Source organism: Canis lupus, chromosome 27 (assembly GCF_003254725.2).
Source record: "Canis lupus dingo isolate Sandy chromosome 27, ASM325472v2, whole genome shotgun sequence".
NCBI classification, from domain to species: Eukaryota; Metazoa; Chordata; class Mammalia; order Carnivora; family Canidae; genus Canis; species Canis lupus.
In genome coordinates, this window is record NC_064269.1 from 18,318,874 (window position 1) to 18,339,370 (window position 20,497).

A 20,497-nucleotide genomic window follows, 5' to 3' on the forward strand; every position below is an offset into this window, starting at 1 on the left:
AAGGCTGAATAATACTTCGTTGTATGTATATGCTGCTTTTTAAAATCCCTTCATCTGATCATAGGCAGTTAGGTTGTGTTCATGTCTTAGTTACTGTGAATATTGCTGCAGTGAACTTGGCAGTGCATATATCTCTTCAAGATCCTGATTTCAATTGTTTTGGATTGATAACCAGAAGTAGGATTGCTGGATTATAAGGTAATTGTATTTTTAACTTTTTGAGGAATCGCCATACTGTTCTCCATAGAGGCTGTACTTTTTACATCCCCACGGATAGTGTCTAATGATTCTGGTTTTTCACATCCTTGCCAACACTTGTTATTATCATTATTATTTTCCATAAAAAACAGCTTAATTGGTGTGACAGAGGTGATAACTCATTGAGGTTTTGCTTTGCATTTCTCTGGTGATTAGTGATGTTAAGCATCTTTTCATGTGCCTATTGGCCATTTGTATGTCTCTCTTTTTTTTAAAAGTATAATTGACATACAGTATCCTGTTAGTTTCAGATGTATACCATAGTGATTTGGTGTTTTTATAAATTATAAAATGGTTCCCACTATAAGTCTAGTTACCATCTGTCACTATAAAAATTTGTTATAATATGATTGACTATATTCCCTAGGCTGTACATTACATCTCCATGATTTACTTATTTTATAACTGGAAGTTTGTACTTAATGCCTTTCACCTATTTTGCTCACTCTACCCCCACCCCCTGGAACTAATTACCAATTATTCATTTCCTGTATCTGAGTCAGTTTCTGTTTTGTTCTGTTTGGTTGTTTTGTTTTTTAAATTCCACATATAAATGAAGTCATATGGTATTCATCTTTCTCTGACTTCTTTCACTTAGCATAATACTAAGTCCATAATACTAAGTCTCTAGGTCATCCATGTTGTCACAAATGGCAAGATTTCATTCCTTTTGATGGCTGAGTCTTTATTGGAGAAATGTCTGCTCAAGCCCTTTGCCCATTTTTTCATCTTTTTTTTTTTTTTTTTTTTTTTACCTTGAGTTGTAGGAGTTTCGTGTGTATTTTGTATATTAGTAACACATCACATACAGGCTTTGCAAATATTTTCTTCTATTCCATAGGTTGCCTTTTCACTCTGTTGATTACTTCCTTTGCTGTGCAGAGGTTTTTAGTTTGATGTTGTCTCAGTTACCCAATTTTATTTTTATTGTTTGTACTCTTGGTGTCATATTTTAAAAAATCATTGCTAAGTCTAACTTCATAAAGTTTTTCACCTGCTTTTCTTTTTTCTTTTCCATTTTTTTAAAAAAAGATTTTATTTATTTATTTGACAGAGAGAGAGAGCACAAGCAGAGGGAGTAGCAGGCAGAGGGAGAGGGAGAAGTAGGCTCCTCGCTGAGCAGGGAGCCCATGTGGCTCTATCCCTGGACCATGACTTGAGCCGAAGTGATGCTTGCCTGACTGAGCTACTCAGGCGCCCCTCCCCTGTTTTTCTTCTGGAAGTTTTACAGTTTCAGGCCTTACATTTAAATCGTTATCATTTTAAGTAGATTTTTGTATACAGTGTAAGGTAAGGGTCCAGGTTAATTCTTTTGTATGTGGTTATTTTCCCAAACTGTTGAGACCATCTTTTCCCTGTTGTGTATACTTGGCCTTCATGTTGAAGATCATTTGACCATACATGTGTAGGGAAATTTCTGGCCTCTCTATTCTTTCCCATTGGTTAGTATGTTTCTTTTTATTCTAGTGCCATAGTGTTTTAATCACTATAGCTTTGCAATATAGTTTGAAATCAGGAAGTGTGATGCTTGCAGCTTTGTTCTTTCTCAAAATGGCTTTGTATATTTAGAGTTTTTGGTAGATTCAAATGAATTTTATGATTTTTTTCTATTTCAGTAAAAAAGAGTAATTGAGATATTGATAACGAATACAAGACTCTATAGATGTCTTTGAATAGTACATTTTAATAATAGTAAGTCTTCTGTTCCATAAACTTGGGATGTCTTTTTATTTGTGTCTTCTTTAATTTCTTTTGTCAGTGATTTATAGTTTTATTTTATTTTTTTATTTTATTTATTTATTATTATTATTTTTTTAATTTTTATTTATTTATGATAGTCACACACAAGAGAGAGAGAGAGAGGCAGAGACACAGGCAGAGGGAGAAGCAGGCTCCATGCACCGGGAGCCCGACGTGGGATTCGATCCCGGGTCTCCAGGATCGCGCCCTGGGCCAAAGGCAGGCGCCAAACCGCTGCGCCACCCAGGGATCCCGATTTATAGTTTTAATTATACACCTCTTTGGTTAAGTTTATTCCTAAGTATTTTATTCTTTTTGATGCTATTGTAAATGGGATTGTTTTCTTAATTTTGGATAGTTTATTATTAGTGTACAGAAATGCAACTGAGGGACACCTGGGTGGCGCAGCAGTTGGGCATCGGTCTTCAGCTCAGGGCGTGATCCTGGAGTCCCTGGATCGAGTCCCGCATCAGGCTCCCTGCATGGAGCCTGCTTCTCCCTCTGCCTGTGTCTCTGCCTCTCTCTGTGTCTCTTATAAATAAATAAATAAAATATTTTAAGAAATGCAGCTGATTTTTTTATTGAAATATAGTTGATACATTTGCAGCTGGTTTTTGTATATTGATTTGTATCATGTAACTTTACTGAATTTGAATATACTAACAGGTTTTTTTTTTTTTTTTGAAGTCTTTAGGGTCCTCTAACATAAAAGAGCAGTGTCATCTGCAAACAGATGCTTTTATTTCTTTTTTTCAATGTAAATGCCTTTTATTTTTTTACTTGGCTGATTGCCCTGGGTCGGACTTCCAGTACTAAGCTGAATAGAAGTGCAAAGGTGGGCATTCTTGTCTTCTTGACTTAGGGAAAAAGCTTTCAGTTTTTCACCATTGAGTATAATGTTAATTGTGGGCTTTTCGTGTGGGTTCTTTATTATGTTGAGGTAAATTCTTTCTAAACCTAGTTTTTGAGTTTTTACCGCAAAGGATATTGTCAGATGCTTCTCTTGCATCCTAGACATGATCGTGTAATTTTTACCTTCCATTTTGTTCATGTAGCATATAACATTAGGTAAATCGTGCATGTCGAACCATTCTTGAGTTCCAGGGATAAAACCCAGTTGGTTATGGTGGATGTTCCTTTAGTATATGGTGGGTGCTCCTTTAACATACTGTTGAATTCAGTTTGCTAGTATTTTGTTGAGGACTTTTGCATCTGTGTTTATCATGAATGTTGGCCTGTACTTTCCTTTTTATATAGTGTCTTTGGCATTAAAAAAAAAAAAAAAAAACCTTTTCATTGTGAGATAACTGTACATTTCCATGCAGTTATAAATGATAATATAGAGATTTTCCTCCAGTGTTAAAGCTTTTCATAAGTATAGTATAATATCACAACCAGGAAGTTGACATTAATACAATCCACAGCATTTACTTAGATTTTACTTTTTACATGTATTCTTTTTATTTTTGTTAAGTGTGTATTTAGTTCTATGCAGATGTCACATGTAGATTTACAAGGTTACCATCACAGTCAAGACACGGAACAGTTTCATCACAAGGATCCTTCCTGCTTCTTTAACATTGTTATAAACAATGTTAATTCATAACAACCCCTTAATCTGTACCACCCCACTCTGCTTCATAATCACCACTAACCTGTTCTCCATGTTGAAAAATAATTTCATCATTTTGAGAGTGCTATATGTGGAATCACATGGTATGTAACCTATTGAGATTGGCTTTCTTTTATTTAGCACTCTGGAGTTTATTCAGATTTGTTGCATATCTGCATATTCAGATTTGTTGCATAGTTCATTTCTTCTATTGCTGAGTAGTATTCCGTCGTGTGGGTAGCCCAGGGTTGTCCTTCACCTGTTCAAGGACATCTGAGTTGTTTCCAGTTTTGGGCTATTACAAACAAAAATGCTATAAACATTCATTTATAGGTTTTTATGTAAACATAAGTTTTATTTCTTGGGGATAAATGTCCAGGATTGCAATTGCTGGGTCACATGGTGGTTGTGTATTTAGTTTTTTTTAAGAAAGTGATAGTTTTCCAGAGCTTTTCATACCATGTATGAGTAATTTAGTTATTTTGCTTCCTCGCCAGCATTTGATATTGTCACTGTCTTTTATTATAGCCATTCTGATAGGTGTACAGTGATATCTCATTGTGATTTTAATTTGCATTTCCCTAATGGCTGATGGTGTTAAATATACTCATGTGCTTATCTGCCCTGTGTGTATCATCTTTGCTAAAATGTCTCTTTGTATCTCTTGTCCATTTCCTAAGTAGAGTTTTATTTTAATTTTTAATTTTTATTTTTTGTGTTGAACTTTGAGATTTCTTTATATATTGTGGGTGTACAAGTCCTTTGTCAGCTATGTAATTGGCACATATTTTCTCCTGTTCTGTAGCTTGTCTTTCCCAGGGCAAAACTCATACCTAGGTTGTTTGTTTTTAAACAATTTATTTATGTATTTGAAAGAGAGAGAGATTGAGAGCAAGAACCAGGTGCACATGAGTGGGAGAATGGGCAGGGGGAGAGAATCTGCAAGCAGACTCCCCCCTGAGTGTGGAGTCCCACAAGGGCTTGATCCCATGACCCATGAGATCATGATCCAAACCCAAATCAAGAATCTGATGCTTAACCAGCCGAGCCACTCAGGCGCTCAAACCTAATTTTTAGGAGCACCTGGGTGGCTCAGTGATTGAGCATCTGCCTTTGCGTCATGTCCTGAGCCTGGGGTCTTGGGATCAGGTCCCTCATCGGGCTGCCCATGGGGAACCTGCTTCTCCCTCTGCCTATCTCTCTTCCTCTGTCTCTGTGTCTCTCATGAATAAATAAATACAATCTTTAAAAAAAAACCAAACAAACCAAAAAACCTAGTTTTTATTAAAATAGTTTATTATCTTTGATTCAATGAATGTCACACATACTGAGAGCTAGAAATTACCTTAAGAGGGATCCCTGGGTGGCTGAGCAGTTTAGTGCCTGCCTTTGACCCAGGGCATGATCCTAGAGTCCTGGGCTCGAGTCCCATGTCAGGCTCCTGGCATGGAGCCTGCTCCTCCCTCTGCCTGTGTCTCTGCCTCTCTCTCTCTCTCTCTCTCTCTCTCTCGGTCTATCATGAATAAATAAATAAAATCTTAAAAAAAAAGAGAAGAAAGAAATTACCTTAAGAAAGAACAATAAATAAACACAGTAATAAATAAAGCTGTGTAATGCTCGTTACTATAAAGGTACTTGCATGTATGGAAAGCTATTAATCACAGTTTTTCTCAAGGAAGAAATCTGCTGAAATCGGAATGAGGGAATGGATTTTTAATCTTTTGAAAAATAAATAAATAATTTATAAATTAAAATATTTATTTATAAAATATGTGTTTTATAAATAAAATATCTATCAAATATGTGTTTTATAAATAAAATATTCATCAAATAAATTGATGAACTTATTCAAATATTTATTTGTCTTTTTTTTATTTATTTTTTATTGGTGTTCAATTTACTAACATACAGAATAACCCCCAGTGCCCGTCACGCATTCACTCCCACCCCCTCAAATATTTGAATTACAATTATTCAAATATTTATTTGATAAATATTTTATTTTATTTTATTTATTTATTTATTTATTTATTTATTTATTTATTTATTTATTTATTTATTTATTTATTTATTTATTTATGGAATGGATTTTTAGAGTGCCTACTCTACCAGTTTGCGGGGCAGGGTGCAAAGGGACAGGAAGGCAGTTTTCAAACATCTGGTGGCTTTGTGCTATGTCAGTGCAACGAAATTGAAACTTTGTTTTTTTGGCAACCGTTTCCCTGCATCGCCCTAGGTTGTGCGCTAGAGATTCCTTGGAGCTCTGGGAAGTGAAAGTGAAGCGACCCTGTTGGTGGGGGGTCGGGGGTCGGGGTCCGCGTGGGTGGGTGCGGTCCCAGGCCTGCGGGCCGCCGGCGCAGGTGTGCGCGCGCCTGGAGCTGGCTGGCGGCCCCCCCGGAACTCTCCAGATCGTGGTGCTGCAGCAACTTGGAACCTGGTGCAGGTGTGAGCGCAGCCCTGGAGGGAGGAGCGTCGTCAGCCTGTTTGCGGTCGCTGGCGTCGGTCGTGAAAGTTGGAGCCTGAGCGGCTGTGGGCAGCAGCAGTACATCCCGGTTCCCCCTCGCGGCTTCGGGCTCTTGCTGCCCCTCCCCGGCGCTCAGCCCTGCATCCTCCCTCCCAGCGCCTGCCCGGCCGAGGCCTCTGACCCAGACGGCCCCGGCCCGCAGCTGCAGCTTGGCCAGCTTGGCCGTGAAAGGGCAGGCCTCCGCCCCAAACCCCTCCTGCTGGGTCATCCCTGGGGGTTCCGCTTCTCCGGCGGCACTTTAACTGATCTAAGCGGTCATCTCTGTGTTCCTTGAAGTGAATCTAGAATTCTAATGAATTTCTGTTCCTAAGTCAAATCTTCTATTCGGTCTTTCCGTAAGATCATTTCCGAGGGCACACAGGAATATTTTTGGACCATTGTAGAGCAGAATCAGAACATCTGGGGAAACTTAATCTGCAGCAGTAACCTTTGTTTTTTTTTTTTTCTTTTTCTTTTTTTGCTTCTTTATCCTCCATCGGCCATGACCTGTTTTTTAACTCCGGAATCAGGACATTAAACACATTAAACATGTTAAGTCACTCTGTAGACACTTAATTGACACAGAACCAAGACCCATGATGCCCATAACCCTCACCATGACAAATGGCCTTGATTGATTTTAAAGGATGTTGAGCTTTTGAATTTTATTTCCACTCCATCCCTTTCCTCTTGAGAAGAAGCTCCTGCTGGATCGTTAGCAGTGCCATTCCACATCAGGAAGCAAGGAGAAGCTTCCTTCAACAAGAAAAAAAAGCAGGGTTTTTTTTTTTTTTTTTTTTTTCCAAGGTAAAGATGGGAAACTAGGGCAAATTAAAGGACCTTAAGCTCTTGGTTCTCATTCCATGTTTAGGCTACTAGATCATAGTAGTCTACCAGTTTGCTATAAAGGTTTGTCTTACTGAAGGCTTCTGATGGTGATATAAACCATAGGAGTGAAAGTGGGTGGTTTCAAATGTCAGAGTTAAAAAATAGAATATCTTAATATGTGCAGCTGTAAGGATTTGCAACATTTTAATGCTTGGATCTGGAGAAGGTTTTTTTTTTTTTTTTTTTTTTTTTTTTTTTGCAGTTTGCATCTTTTTTTTTTTTTTTTTTTTTTTTTTGCAGTTTGCATCTTTTAGTCACAGATGAAAAGCCAACCATGAAAATCGGCTCTAGCCTCTGTGCCCAAAACCTAAAAGAAATGGTAGTGTGTTCATTTTGGTTCTATTCCTTTTGATTTGTCCCTCTTTGGAACTCATTTTGAGATAGTCTATTGCAGCAGAGCTGATAGGTTTGTGTTCTACGTCTATGATGGAAACACATGGAGATTGTTTGGCTAGATTGTCTAGGGTGTTCAATGATAGATATAGCCAAGGAAAAATATGATTGGAGGCAATAAAGATTTTATAGAGAAAAATGAAGAAATGGCCTCTGAAAATTGCATGCCAAATTAAGGTTTATCTTAGAAACCCCAAAAGGAGGAGGTTAAGATTGTTGTCCCTTAGCATATGCCTTAGATGTGAAATGGGCTTTAGACCGCAGTCTGGCAGTGTAGGAAGGATGGAAAATGAGAGGAATGTATTTTTGAATTATGAGGATTTTTATAGGTGAATCTCTGAGTGAAGGCTTGGAAAACACTTTTGGAAGCAATCTTTTTTTTTTTTTTTTTTTTTTTAAATCAACACATGTCTTTTCTGTCTTCCTTTGGAGCTACAAGTCATGTTTTTCCTAACTTTGAATATGTAGTCATTCCACTTAAAAAGACAGGGACGAGGGGAGGAATGCTTGGTCATGCCAGAGCAATGGCACTGTTGCTTTTCCAAATGAGAAGAAATGGCGTCTGTTCTACAAGACCCAATTGATCTGACCCCTGGCCACCCCTCTGACCTCTAGTCCATCAATCTGCACCTCCTTCTACCTCTGCTAGCATTATACAGTCCTGTGCCCAATAGGCCACACCTGCTGCCTGGGACCCTTGCACTTTGCACTTCCTGGAATACTCTTACCCTAGACCTGTACAGTCTTTGCTCTCTCGCCACCTTCAATCTCTGCTCAAATGTCACTTCCTCCTTGACACCTTCCCTGGCTTCCAATTCAAAATGGCAAACTCTCCTCTGTTTCATCCTCATTCTCTCACTCTCTGTTCTCTTTCTTTGCCTTAGCTCTCTGGCAACATGGATTTATTGTTGGTTTTTATCTTCTCTCACTACTGTGAAAGCTCCATCAGGTGTATCCTTAGCACCTAGAACAGTGTCTGGCATGCAAAGTAGGGGCTTCATAAATGACTGTTGAAAGAGTGAATGAATTAATCATTTTTGTGAATGCTTAACTTTTTCAGGTAAATATTTAGGCAGAGCTACACTTTTATAATATAAACAAAAAAAGTCTGCTTATTTCTTGGTTTATTTACCTTTATTCTTCTGTCAGAGAAAAGTGGAGGCAGGTAAAGAATTTCCTGGACAGGGATCCCTGGGTGGCTCAGCAGTTTAACGCCTGCCTTCCGCCTGCGGTGTGATCCTGGAGTCCTAGGATCCAGTCCCACATTCTCCCTCTGCCTGTGTCTCTGTCTGTCTCTCTCTGCCTCTCTCTCTCTCTCTTTCTCTGTGTCTTTCATGAATAAATAAATAAATAAAAATCTTTTAAAAAAACACAAACGCTTGGAATTTCCTGACTGATGGGAGTGTCTCTGTGGCTCACAGTGGGTCCCAAAATCACACTTGAGTTTATGCTAAGGAAGAGGTAACTCATAGTGGGCCTCCTGATACTTTCAGAAAGTGGGCTGGCTATGCTGGAAAGACCAAAGCATGTGTGATTAGAGAGATGGGACTTTGAGCTACATACCAGCCCTACTTTCCTTTTTTTTTTTTTTTTAAGATTTTATTTATTTACTCATAGAGACACACAGAGAGAGAGAGAGAGAGAGAGAGAGAGAGAGAGAGAGGCAGAGACAGGGAGAAGCAGGCTCCATGCGGGGAGCCCAACATGGGACTCGATCCCGGGTCTCCCGGATCACACCCTGGGCTGCAGGCGGTGCTAAACTGCTGCACCACCGGGGCTGCCCTAGCCCTACTTTCCAACTTCCAGGCAGGGTAAGTGGTGCTGGAGTTGGAGTTCAGTCACATAGCCCATGATTGAATCAATCAACCTAAGTAATGAAACCTCAGTTAAAAACTTGACATTGAAGCTTGGTTGGGTTTCTCTGATTGGTAATCCTACATCATTGTGCTGAGGGGGTGTTGTGTCCTGAAGACATAAGAAGTTTGTGTTTGGAACCCTTCCAGACCTATCTCTATGAGTCTTTTCTTTTGACTGGTTTTGATTTATATCCTTTATAATAAAACTGAAATTGTAAGTATATGCTTTCTTGAATTCTTTGAGTCATTCTTGGAAATTATCAAACCTAAAAGAATTATGGGAGCCCCCAAATATGTGGCCAGTTGGTCAGCAGTGCAGGTAGCCTGGGGACCATTGAACTTGCAGCTAGTGTCTGAAGGGAGTGGGATCCGATGCGGCAGGACTTTCCCTCACCTGAACTCTGAGTAGTCACTGTTAGAAATTGTGTTGCCTCTAAGAACTTTACCAAACACTTACCTTTATTTTTTTATTTTTAAAGATTTTATTTATTTATTCATGAGAGACACAGAGAGAGAGAGAGAGGCAGAAGCACAGGCAGAGGGAGAAGCAGTCTCCATATAAGGAGCCCAACGTGGGACTCGATCCCAGGACTCCAGGATCACGCCCTGGGCCGAATGAAGGCAGACGCTCAACCACTGACACACCCAGGGACCCCAACACTTACCTTTAAACAAAAACACATTTGCTAAAAATTGACAACTCAATTGTAGCTATAACACTATATATTATATTTGATGTTGATCTGTTAATTTTTATTATTTGCTGACTCTGCTTTTGACGATTTTTTTCTGGGACTTGCTGTCTTCTAGATAGGGTGACAGATCTTGTCTTCAATTTCCCCACTGTTTCTTTGATGCAGTTGCTACTCTGAGCATTTATGTGACAATAGTGACAGTAACTGCCCCCTGAATGGATGGGCGCTTCTCCTGACAAGCTCCTCTTCCCTTGTTCCCTCCCCGTAGCTTCCTCGTAGCCAGGTGAGAATGGGATGCCTGGAACATTCATGCCCAAACCATGGATTTTGTTTGTGTCTCAGAGCACCAGCCTCCCTTCTGCACTGTTGTTTGCATCAGTGCTTGCAAATCACATCCTTTGGTTCTTTGATACATTAAGTGATGATGATTTGCTGATTTATTCCTGATACTAGAGGGAATGCAGAAGAAGAGCAACTGAAATGATTAAGGGCCAAAGGGATTCTCCTTAGAGGAAAACGAGAAAAACCAGATGTTGTTATTTATTGGTTGAATGATCTAAGAAGACTATGGAAAGCACTTACAAGCATTTGAGAGCTGAGTGGATGGCAAGAGATGGGGAAGAAGAAAAATGAAAGGCAGTAGAGGAAGACAGGAGAATGTACTGTGTTCAGTTGTGGGCTGTGGAAACTCACAAGGAAAGTGTTGGAGAACCCATTATTGGGGACAGGGGAAACAGATGATAAAGGGGGGTACATTTTATTTTTTCTTTCCTCTGGTTTATAATTCTTATTGGCAAAGAATGTATGTTGTGTCATTGCTGAGAAAATTGAATTTTCCTGGTAAGCGTGGCAAATGTACGTAGCCTTCCTTTAAGCTCTGCGACGCGTGTCTCATTGTTCTGAGTATCACCTGGTTCGAATCACTGGGTTTCTTGGGATAGATCTCTGGGTCCCATTTCAGATTTACTGACTTGGGATATCTTGGGGAGGGATGAAGGAATTAGCAATTGTAGCTAGCTCACCAGGGGATTCAGAATCCTGGGAACCACTGGGACTCAATGGGAGCATATGTTACGTGAGGTTGAGATGCCAAATATCTCTGGTGTGATATAGAAGAAAGAATCCAAAAGCTCGTTGGAATAGGAATGTTGCAGTGCATTTATCACATGCCGCCTGCCCACACCTTCCTCCTACCACTCTACTACATTTCCTGAGAGGGCCAGAAGATTTTCCCTTCGCTGAGGCATTGAGAAATACATTAATGAGGGAGCACGTGCACCTCTTTGCCTTGGCTCTTTCTGTAGGCAAGTGTGATGTGGGTGATGCTGCGAATGAGGTGGGCTTTCTGATTTCAGTGGGGGTGATGGGATCCTGGAGAACCAGATGCCAGGTGGCAGAGCTTAGCTGCCAAAGACAAGGTGAGTGCGTTTACCATGATAGGCCGCAGGGATGTAGTGATAATCAGAGTGTTGCGACCCCCTGGGAAGGATCACTGGTGGTGGCTAATTAATCACATTGTCCACAGGAATGAAGTCGATGTGCAGCCCTCTTAAATGTTGCTTCATCTATATACCAGGAAAACTCCAGGTTCAGGGCCAAAAACCAGACTTGAGTCCACACAGGGGAGAATCATGACCTGTTATGCAGGTTCCAGACCTCTCTGCCAGTTTATTGAGGTAGAGCTGTTTGACTGGAGTGGAGTTGGGGTCCCCTGGAGGAAGGATCCTAGTATATTCCATAGTAGAAGTTCTTCAAGGATAAAGACTGTTTTTGTTCTTTTAAAAACAGAATTATTTTCCAAAGGAGAAAATTAAGAGTAAGGGGCTTTATCTAGAGCTCCAGGCTATGCGAGCCAGAGGGGCAGCTAATGGCTTTCTCCTCCTCCTCTGACTTTTTGGTGCTAAATTGTGTGACCCTGTGACCTTTTCTGGAAACCTGTGCCTTCTGATTGCTGTGAGCTCATTATAGCCTCACCTTTCTGGGCAGTTTTACAGGGAGGCAGAGGAGCTCAGATGGAGGAGGTGTATTTACATTCATATTTGCCAAAGTCTGGAAGTCAGGCATGACCATTCAGATTTTTTTTTTTTTTTTAAGATTTTATTTATTTGTTAGAACAAGCATCGGTCGGGCAGGGGCAGAGGCAGAGGGAGAAGTACTCTCCCCACTAAGTGGGGAGCCTGATGTGGGGCTTAGTCCCAGGACCCTGGAATCAGGACCTGAGCTAAAGGCAGATGCCTAATTGACTGAGCCACCCACGTGCCCTTATTCAGATTTTTTTCTGGAAGAAAACAATTTCCTACTGTTCAGTTTAGCTTTAAATTAGAAATGAAGGCTAAATCAAATAAAATTAGAGATTCTTATTGTTGAAAGGGAAATATGATCTTTTCACCTTCCAACTTGAGTTTATTTGCTCATTCAGTAAACTTTCATTTCGAATCTACTGTGTGCTAAGTGAGATGGATGAGAAAAAGAAATTAATTTTTTACAATGTATGAAAAAATGCTTATAATTTTTGAGGATTATAGTAGAAGAGTTTTTAAAAACTGAGGAAATGAAATAATGGAGTACCTTCAGGGTGACATGGAACCTGAGAGACCATTCTTCTTAGGTGGTATTTTGGGTGGGCTGTTTTCCATGCCTCTACGTGGACAATTCTGGTTATCCAAACACTAATTCTAGTCTTAAAACACTACTTTCTTTGAGCTGAAGTCTGTTTCCTGGTAAGTTGGCTTGTATTGTGGCACATTGTGAGTACTCGTGCCATCTAAATGGGCACACATTTCCATGTAACCGTGTAGGCCCAGAATTGCCAGGTCTTCTAATATTTCAAGAGAAGCTGGAAATTTTTATATGAAATCATCTGTTTTAAAAGTGTTGGTAAATTTAAGGAAGAAAGAAGAGGCATCGAGGTGAAACAAAATAATTTGCATGCTAAACTTGGCCTGTGGGCAGTCTCTTTGCAACATGTTTATGGACTGGATCTTCCTTTCCACTCTGAGAGCTACTTGAGTAAGTGCATTGCTTCACTCATTCATTCATTTATATGCATCCATCCATTTATCCACTTAATCTTGGCAAGTGTGAACCAGGCATTGCGCTGGACATAGCCATCGTATGGCAAAGATCCTTTCCCTTGGAGAATTTGGCATCATTTCTGTCATCTTTCTCAAGGCTGAGCATTCATTTCCTGAAGCCTGCTTTCCTGAGGCATCTTTTTTTTTTTTAAGATTGTATATATTATTTATTTATTTATTTATTTATTCATTTATTTATTATTTTTAAAAAAGATATTTATTTATTCATGAGAGACACAGAGAGAGAGGCAGAGACATAGGCAGAGGGAGAGAAGTAGGCTCCCTGTAGGGAGCCTGACATGGGACTCGATCCTGGGACTCCAGGATCATGCCCTGGGCTGAAGGCAAGCGCTCAACCACTGAGCCACCCGGGCATCCCAAGATTTTATTTATTTATGTGAGAGAGAGGAGAGAGACAGATAGCGATAAGAGGGCACAAGTGAGGAGAAGAGGGAGAAGCAGGCTCCCCACTGAGCAGGGACCTGACCCAATGGCAGATGCTCAACTGACTGAGCCATCCAGGGCAGCCCCCAAGGCCCAGTGGTTTAGTGCCGCCTGCAGCCCAGGGTGTGATCCTGGGGGCCTGGGATTCGAGTCCCACATCGGGCTCCCTGTGAGGAGCCTGCTTCTCCCTCTGCCTATGTCTCTGCCTCTCTCTCTGTGTCTGTGTCTCTCATGAATAAATAAATAAAATCTAAAAAAAAAACCAAAACAAAAGTGATTGAGCCATCCAGGCACCCCCCTGAGACATGAGACTCCCCATCCTTCCAGCATCCTGAAGCTCTCTTATGAAGATGCCCCAGCAACCTAGAGGGGCTGCTGTCCCACTCTGGATTCCACCTACCTTCTGTCTCAGGCACACAGGCAGGATCTTCCCTCTTTCCTATCTGTGCTCCTGGTAGAGTCTCCCATTGATTGATTTCTTTCTCTAATTATTTATCTGTTTAATGTCCCTTTCTACTACTATGCTGTTAACTCTTTGGTAGCTGGTGCCATGTCTTCTCTTTGTATCTCTGGGCCCTACATAACATATAGTAGACATATAGTAGATACTCAAATTTAATGAAATTATTATTTAGTGAAATTGAAATGAAAATTATTCTGACTTGTGCAGTTCTTTTATGCAGTTTGGTCTGATAGCCAAGACACGATAACTCTTTGAATTTAGAGTAAATTAACAGCCGTTGGGCAATACTATGTGTATCGTTTTAGTCTGGATTGCAAGTGTTTTGTTCTCTTTTATGTCCATGTGTGAGACTTTACTCTTACCCATATTCTACCTGTAAGAATTAATTAATATCAAGCTCTTTGTGAATCTGAGTCTCTAAGACTAAGAATTAATTAACAGTATTAAGCACTTACACATTTGTGAATCTTAGTCTCCTTAGTACAATGGACCCTCCTTCACAGATAAAGGTTTTCTGCAAGCTTGTTTAGCATACACAATAGATCTTGCTGAGTTTTTGATAGAAATATTGGACAGACCAGAGATAATGTCAGAATCTTGTGACTTACACTGAAGGTCTCCATCTAAGGAGACACTGGTTATTATTTACCACTCTTTGTGTTTGCTACAGATCCATCTTGTATCTTGTACAAAAGGAGTTTCTTAAATATTTTGATAAATGCCTTTGTTAAAATAAAGATGTATGGGACGCCTGGGTGGCTCAGCGGTTGAGCACCTGCCTTCAGCCCGGGGCGTGATCCTGAAGTCCCGGGATCGAGTCCCGCATCAGGCTCCCTGCGGGAAGCCTGCTTCTCCCTCTGCCTGTGTCTCTGCCTCTGTCTCTCAGTGTCTCTCATGAATAAATAAATAAAATCTTAAAAAAAAATAAAGATGTGATGTGTCTGTCACACTCCCTGTTATATTAAAATGGCAGTTTAATTGGTTAAAACCCCTTTTTGTGAACCCATAGTGACTCCTAGGATCAGAGATTCTTTTTCCAGTGGTCACAGATTACATTCTGTGAGTATTTCATCTCAAGCTCATTTGTCTATAGTTTGGAGAGTTCACTCTCCATCTTTTTAGATATTTGGGAAACTCTTCTAACTTTAGATTCTCAGTAATTTCTCAAAGTTTAGATTCACCAGTATCTGGTACCATTAGCACTGCAGTGGTTCCCCATTCAGTAATTTATTTTTACATTTTGGGATGAAATTAAATTCACTTATAACACTAGGCATTTTGTCCTAATCAGTTTCCAGGAATAATAATTTGATGGCAGCTACAGTTGTAGTGAGCATAGCATAATGTATAAACTTGTCAAATCACTAAGTTGTACACTTGAAACTAATATAACATGGTATGTCAACTGTCTTGAAGAAAAAAACAATCCCCCCTCCAATAATCTATATGGATAACACCTACACATTTTCAGGTATGATACATATGGACCACAAAGGTGACTCATATACCATTTTTTGGAAGGGGAAAGTACCTCATAAAAGTGTGGTAATGATGTTACCACTGTTAATGATGCTTTTTACTTTTCAAGTGGTTGAGTAACAAATACTTTGGAAAAATAAGTCTTTTGTTCTCTTTTTGAAAGCAGTACTGTTAATTTGTAATCCAAAACTATGGTCTGAAGTATATTTGTGGGAACAATCAAATACATCTGGGATTTGGCTGGTTAGATGTCTTGCCTTCTCTTTATTGTCATTTCTATGATCATTACAGTAAGATGCATCCTTGTATATTAAAAAGAAAAGTCCTGTTTCTTCTTCTACATATGCTCAATACTTCTGACATCAGATGTGTAGGGTTTTTTTTCCACCCTGACCAACTCTCAGTGTCCTACACTATCTGAGTGTCCTACAATTCAATTTAATTCTGACAGTGTCTATCTGGAGTTAGAATCAGATCCCCCAGGTCGAGGGCCATTTCCACAATGCTGATCTCATTTCAGACACCAGTTGTAGTTACTGGGTCCCTAGGTTGCCTTCCTCTGTCCAACTTGGTTGCAAATTGAAGGTTCCCATGACCGCCTCCTCACATTCAATAATTTGCTCTAACAGCTCACAGACCTCAGGGAAACACTTACTTAACGTTTGCTGGTGTATTATAGAAGGATATGACAAAGGATATAGATGAACAGCCAGATGAAGAGATCCTTAAGGGGTGGGGTCTGGAGGGTCCCAAGTGCAGGAGCTTCTGTCCCTGTGGAATTGGGGTGTGCCACCTGCCCAGCATGTTGATGTGTTCTCCAACCTGGAAGTTTTCCAAACCCTGTAGTTCAGGGATTTTTTATGGAAGCTTCATCAAGTAGGCATCATTGATAATGAACTCAATCTCTGGCCCCTCTCCAATCTCCGAGGATAGAGGAGGGAAAAGGCTGAAAGTTCTAAGCTTCTAATCATAACTTGATCTCTCTGGTGACCAGCCCCCATCCAGATGCCATCCAGGTGCCCACCAGGAGTCACCTTATTAGAAAAATCATAATCCAACTACATGGGGGAGTTCCAAGTGATTTAGGAGTTCTGTGCAGGAATCAGGGCCAAAGACCAAATATTAGAACAAAATTCCCCTAGTTCCTTTCTCACTTAAGAAATTACAAAGGGTTTACGGTCTCTACCAGGAGTTGGGATAAAGACTAAAATGCATATTTCCTACTATATCACAGTGTTGTATCTGTTTATTTGTGTCTGTATCTGCATCTGTATCTATATATGTCTGTATCTATCTTTGTTTTTTTTTTTTTTAATTTTTATTTATTTATGATAGTCACAGAGAGAGCCCCTCTAGGGGCGCTGTTTCCCACACACTCCTGTCTTTAGGACCCTGGGGCCTGCGCACATTTGTGGGTCTGCCAACATGCAGCTAGTTTGAATCTTGCTTGGGAGCCTTGAACTTGGATTCCACAGAGCAATGCATTTTTCTAGGCTTAGTGAGGACCATGATTACTTCAGTGGGAATGAAAATGGAGTCAACTAGTAACTGTGACATTTATATTCATGTGTCCAAATAAAGCTTGAGATGTTTAAAATTCTGTAGGTTAAATTCGTTCATGAATCAAGACAAGTATTTAGAATATGCATACGCCATCGCTCAAGTTGATTTTTACATTCTCAATTGTTTTGGCAAAGAGGAGGTGTTTCTGTAAGAGAAGCAGATCAACGGCATGAGAATAAAGACATGGGATTACTGTTTCAGTAAAATGAGCTGGAATATAGACAGCTAACAAGCAGTCCCACTTAGGGTAAATCTGCTCTCCTGAAAGAATCATACTCTGTACAACAGTATTTTTGCTAACCCCACAGAATCAGTTGGGGACATCATGTCCTGTTACTAAGTTTAAGCATTCTTCAGAAGTCTCTCTGTTCAGCGTGTCTATCTCAGGAAAGTATTTTTTAAGATGTTGAACAATAAATTTATCTTTTTTTTTCTTTGTAGAGTGAGGGAGAGAGAGAGCATGTGAATGGTGGGGGGAAGGGGTGCAGAGGGAGAGTGTGAGAGAGGATCTTGAGCAGGCCCCATGCCCAGCACAGAGCTGATGTGGGGTAGGATCCTGCGAACCTGAGATCATGACCTGAGCCGAAATGAGGAGTCAGATTCTTATTTTTTTTAATTTTTATTTATTTATGATAGTCACAGAGAGAGAGAGAGAGAGAGAGAGGCAGAGACACAGGCAGAGGGAGAAGCAGGCTCCATGCACCGGGAGCCCGATGTGGGATTCGATCCCGGGTCTCCAGGATCGCGCCCTGGGCCAAAGGCAGGCGCCAAACCGCTGCGCCACCCAGGGATCCTGAGGAGTCAGATTCTTAACCGACTGGGCCACCCAAGCTCATACATTTCCCTTCTTTCTGTGATTCTTCTTAGTTTCTTCATCATAATCCTAGCATTCAGATTTTGAGATCTATGGGAATTTATGTTAGAAAATATTTAATACAAATTCTAAAATGATGTGCTTTTGCTCATCCTTTTAATTTCAGCTGCAGCTGGTAATAGCCTCTTCAGATGCCCGGAAGATCCCTTGTGGGCTGGTAATTAACGATCATTCCAGGTGCATAAGCTGGAAATTTGGTTCCTGGTGTGCACTCTGGGTGAGAGAACATGTTCATGCTTGGTTTGTCCCAAATGTGACCACAGTCACAGTCTCGTGGATTTTTTCTCCTCTCCAGTGGCTTTGGCTCTGACCCACAGCACTGTGGACTTGCGTTTGAACACTCAGCTCCTTGGGAAGAGCCAGGAGTGAAAGTAAGAGTATCATGGAGTTGTTCACATTAGCCACAGAGTAAGGGAGAAACAGGCTTGGCCCCTGCCTGCCTTCTCAGTGAGGCCACAGAGTTTTCTGGAGTAATATTGTATTGCATTTGCAGTGGTTTCTGCAGATAGGAAGATCCTAGGGAAAAACAATAGTCACACATCTATGTTAGGAGATGATGTTAGGAGTCATTTAAAAATAATCGATGGTATAGCTAATCTTTTAAAATGATTGATTCCCTCTGCTTTCCTTGTGCTTAGGTTTGGTTTGCAGCTGATTGCATTTTTGTTCTTGTCTTTTTTTACAGGCTGAACATATTTCTGACTGGCATGAACCCATTCTACTTTCACTGCAGTGAATGTGGTTTTACACTGCCTGGTGACTCTTGTCTTGATGTACACCTGTGACAAAGCTGTCTTCAGGAATCGAGGACTTGCTTTTGCTACAGCATTGCTTTTTGCTGTGCATCCTATTCACACGGAGGCGGTGAGTATCATTGGACCTCAATGAAACAAGGAACTAAAAAAAATAAAGCTCAACTGATCTTTTTTTTTTCCCCTTTCAAAACCTTGTGAATTCAAAGCTCCACTGAAGTGTTTATCTTTATATATAAATCATTCTGCTTGACAGCTTATCTTTTTGAATGTTCACATGGCCTTCACAATTTAACTGCTTTTCCAAATAACCACTGTTATTATTACATATAGTAATAAATGGCCACAGCTTTTTATTTGAAGAAAATTTAAGTTCTAATGTGTTTTAAACAGCACAGGGCATTTTGAGGTACTTGTCATGCTGAGGCATTGTTCCTGCTCTACATTTGTATTGTAGCTTTTCTTTCTCTGCTTTATATTTATAATATTTGTAATGTTGAATTGTGAATGCAAGGGAAGACTAAAAAGTTAGACTGATGTTCTTCAACTTAGAAAGACAGACTTACAGTAGGGACTTAGAAATAAGTTTCCCGGGGCACCTGGGTGGCTCAGTTGGTTAAGCGTCTGCCTTTGGCTCAGGTCATGATCCCAGGTTCCTGGGATCAAGTCCCACATCGGGCTCCCTGCTCAGTGGGGAGTCTGTTTCTCCCTCTCCTCACTGCTCCCCTGCTCATCCTCTCTCTCTCAAAGGAAGAAAGAAAGAAAGATTTTCAAGTTATTTCTTGTGAAGTGTAGTTATTTGGTGGATGATGAAAATCTATTTGAAAACTATAGATGGTTCAGATCTGTGGTCCTCTTTGAAATATGGACTTCATCATGCACCAATAAGACATTATCAAGTTACCTTATTTCATGGCTCAGTAACCACAGTTGGCTTATTTTATCCTTATTGCTAGGGACAGACAAAGACTTTCCAAGGGGCTCACGGGCCCCATGGTTTTAAAAGAACCATTTCCAGAGCCTTGGCTTGTGTCTGGACACTTGCTTATAGTTCATCTGTCTGAGAACATACTCAGTCGAGGTCACGGTGTCAGGTTGGTTCTTCTCTGCATCCTCCTAATTTTTTCAGTTGTCCTAATTGAAAAAAAAAAGGAGTATCTCACCTACATCAGAATTTTACTATGCCCCAGGTGTACAAATCCCTGAGGTATCTTATAAAGAAGCAATTTAATATATTGGTGTCAGCAAAGCCTCCTTCAGTTAAGGCTCACAGACTTGGAGTAGGGCTTCATATTGCTCCGACTTATACGTATTTCTGAAAGGAATGGAGCATGGCATTAGAAGTAGGGTATGGTGGCCTGTGTTGATCTTCTGAATTCAGAAGTGAGATGGTTGTCATGGGGATGCATAATACATTCATTTGAACTGACACAAAAAGCCTAATTTGGCCAATTGGTTTTGTAATGAGGACTGGTTTTGCCAGTTAGGCTATAAGATGGACATTTTCCACCAACAATATTCTACATCTGTCAGCCCAAGGTTTTGACACAAATATATTTGGAGTGAGTGACAAAAAATCATCTTACTAAAAAATTACATTACTTACGGTAAAATTTCCAGCCCTTTCTTGAATATTTTAGACTGAAAAGGTGCCTCTAAGTGGAAGGCTATGCGGTATAAGTAATAGTCCTTTGGGAAGTCTTGGTGAAGCCATTTTTGCTTTACTGCTAGGAAACTATGAAAACAAATGACTCTAATGACAGGTAACTCTCCTAATGCGTACACTGGATTTATTTGCTTTCAACCAAATGAAAGGAGAATCTGATTGAGTTGTCAGCTGGTAGATCATTAAGCATTATGCAATATATAATAGATCACTATAATTTTGCAGACAACTTAGTGT

The 20,497-nt window shown here is 40.2% G+C and overlaps 1 protein-coding gene across 1 annotated transcript in view; it reads left to right on the forward strand.

The window, feature by feature from the left end:
* The window catches only part of TMTC1 (transmembrane O-mannosyltransferase targeting cadherins 1), a 269,956-nt gene that overhangs the window by 3,581 nt on the left and 245,878 nt on the right, over positions 1 to 20,497 (forward strand). The window contains 2 exon segments of the mRNA XM_025455512.3: positions 18,528 to 18,570; positions 18,572 to 18,706. Of these exon segments, the coding sequence (XP_025311297.3) occupies positions 18,528 to 18,570; positions 18,572 to 18,706 (178 nt within the window).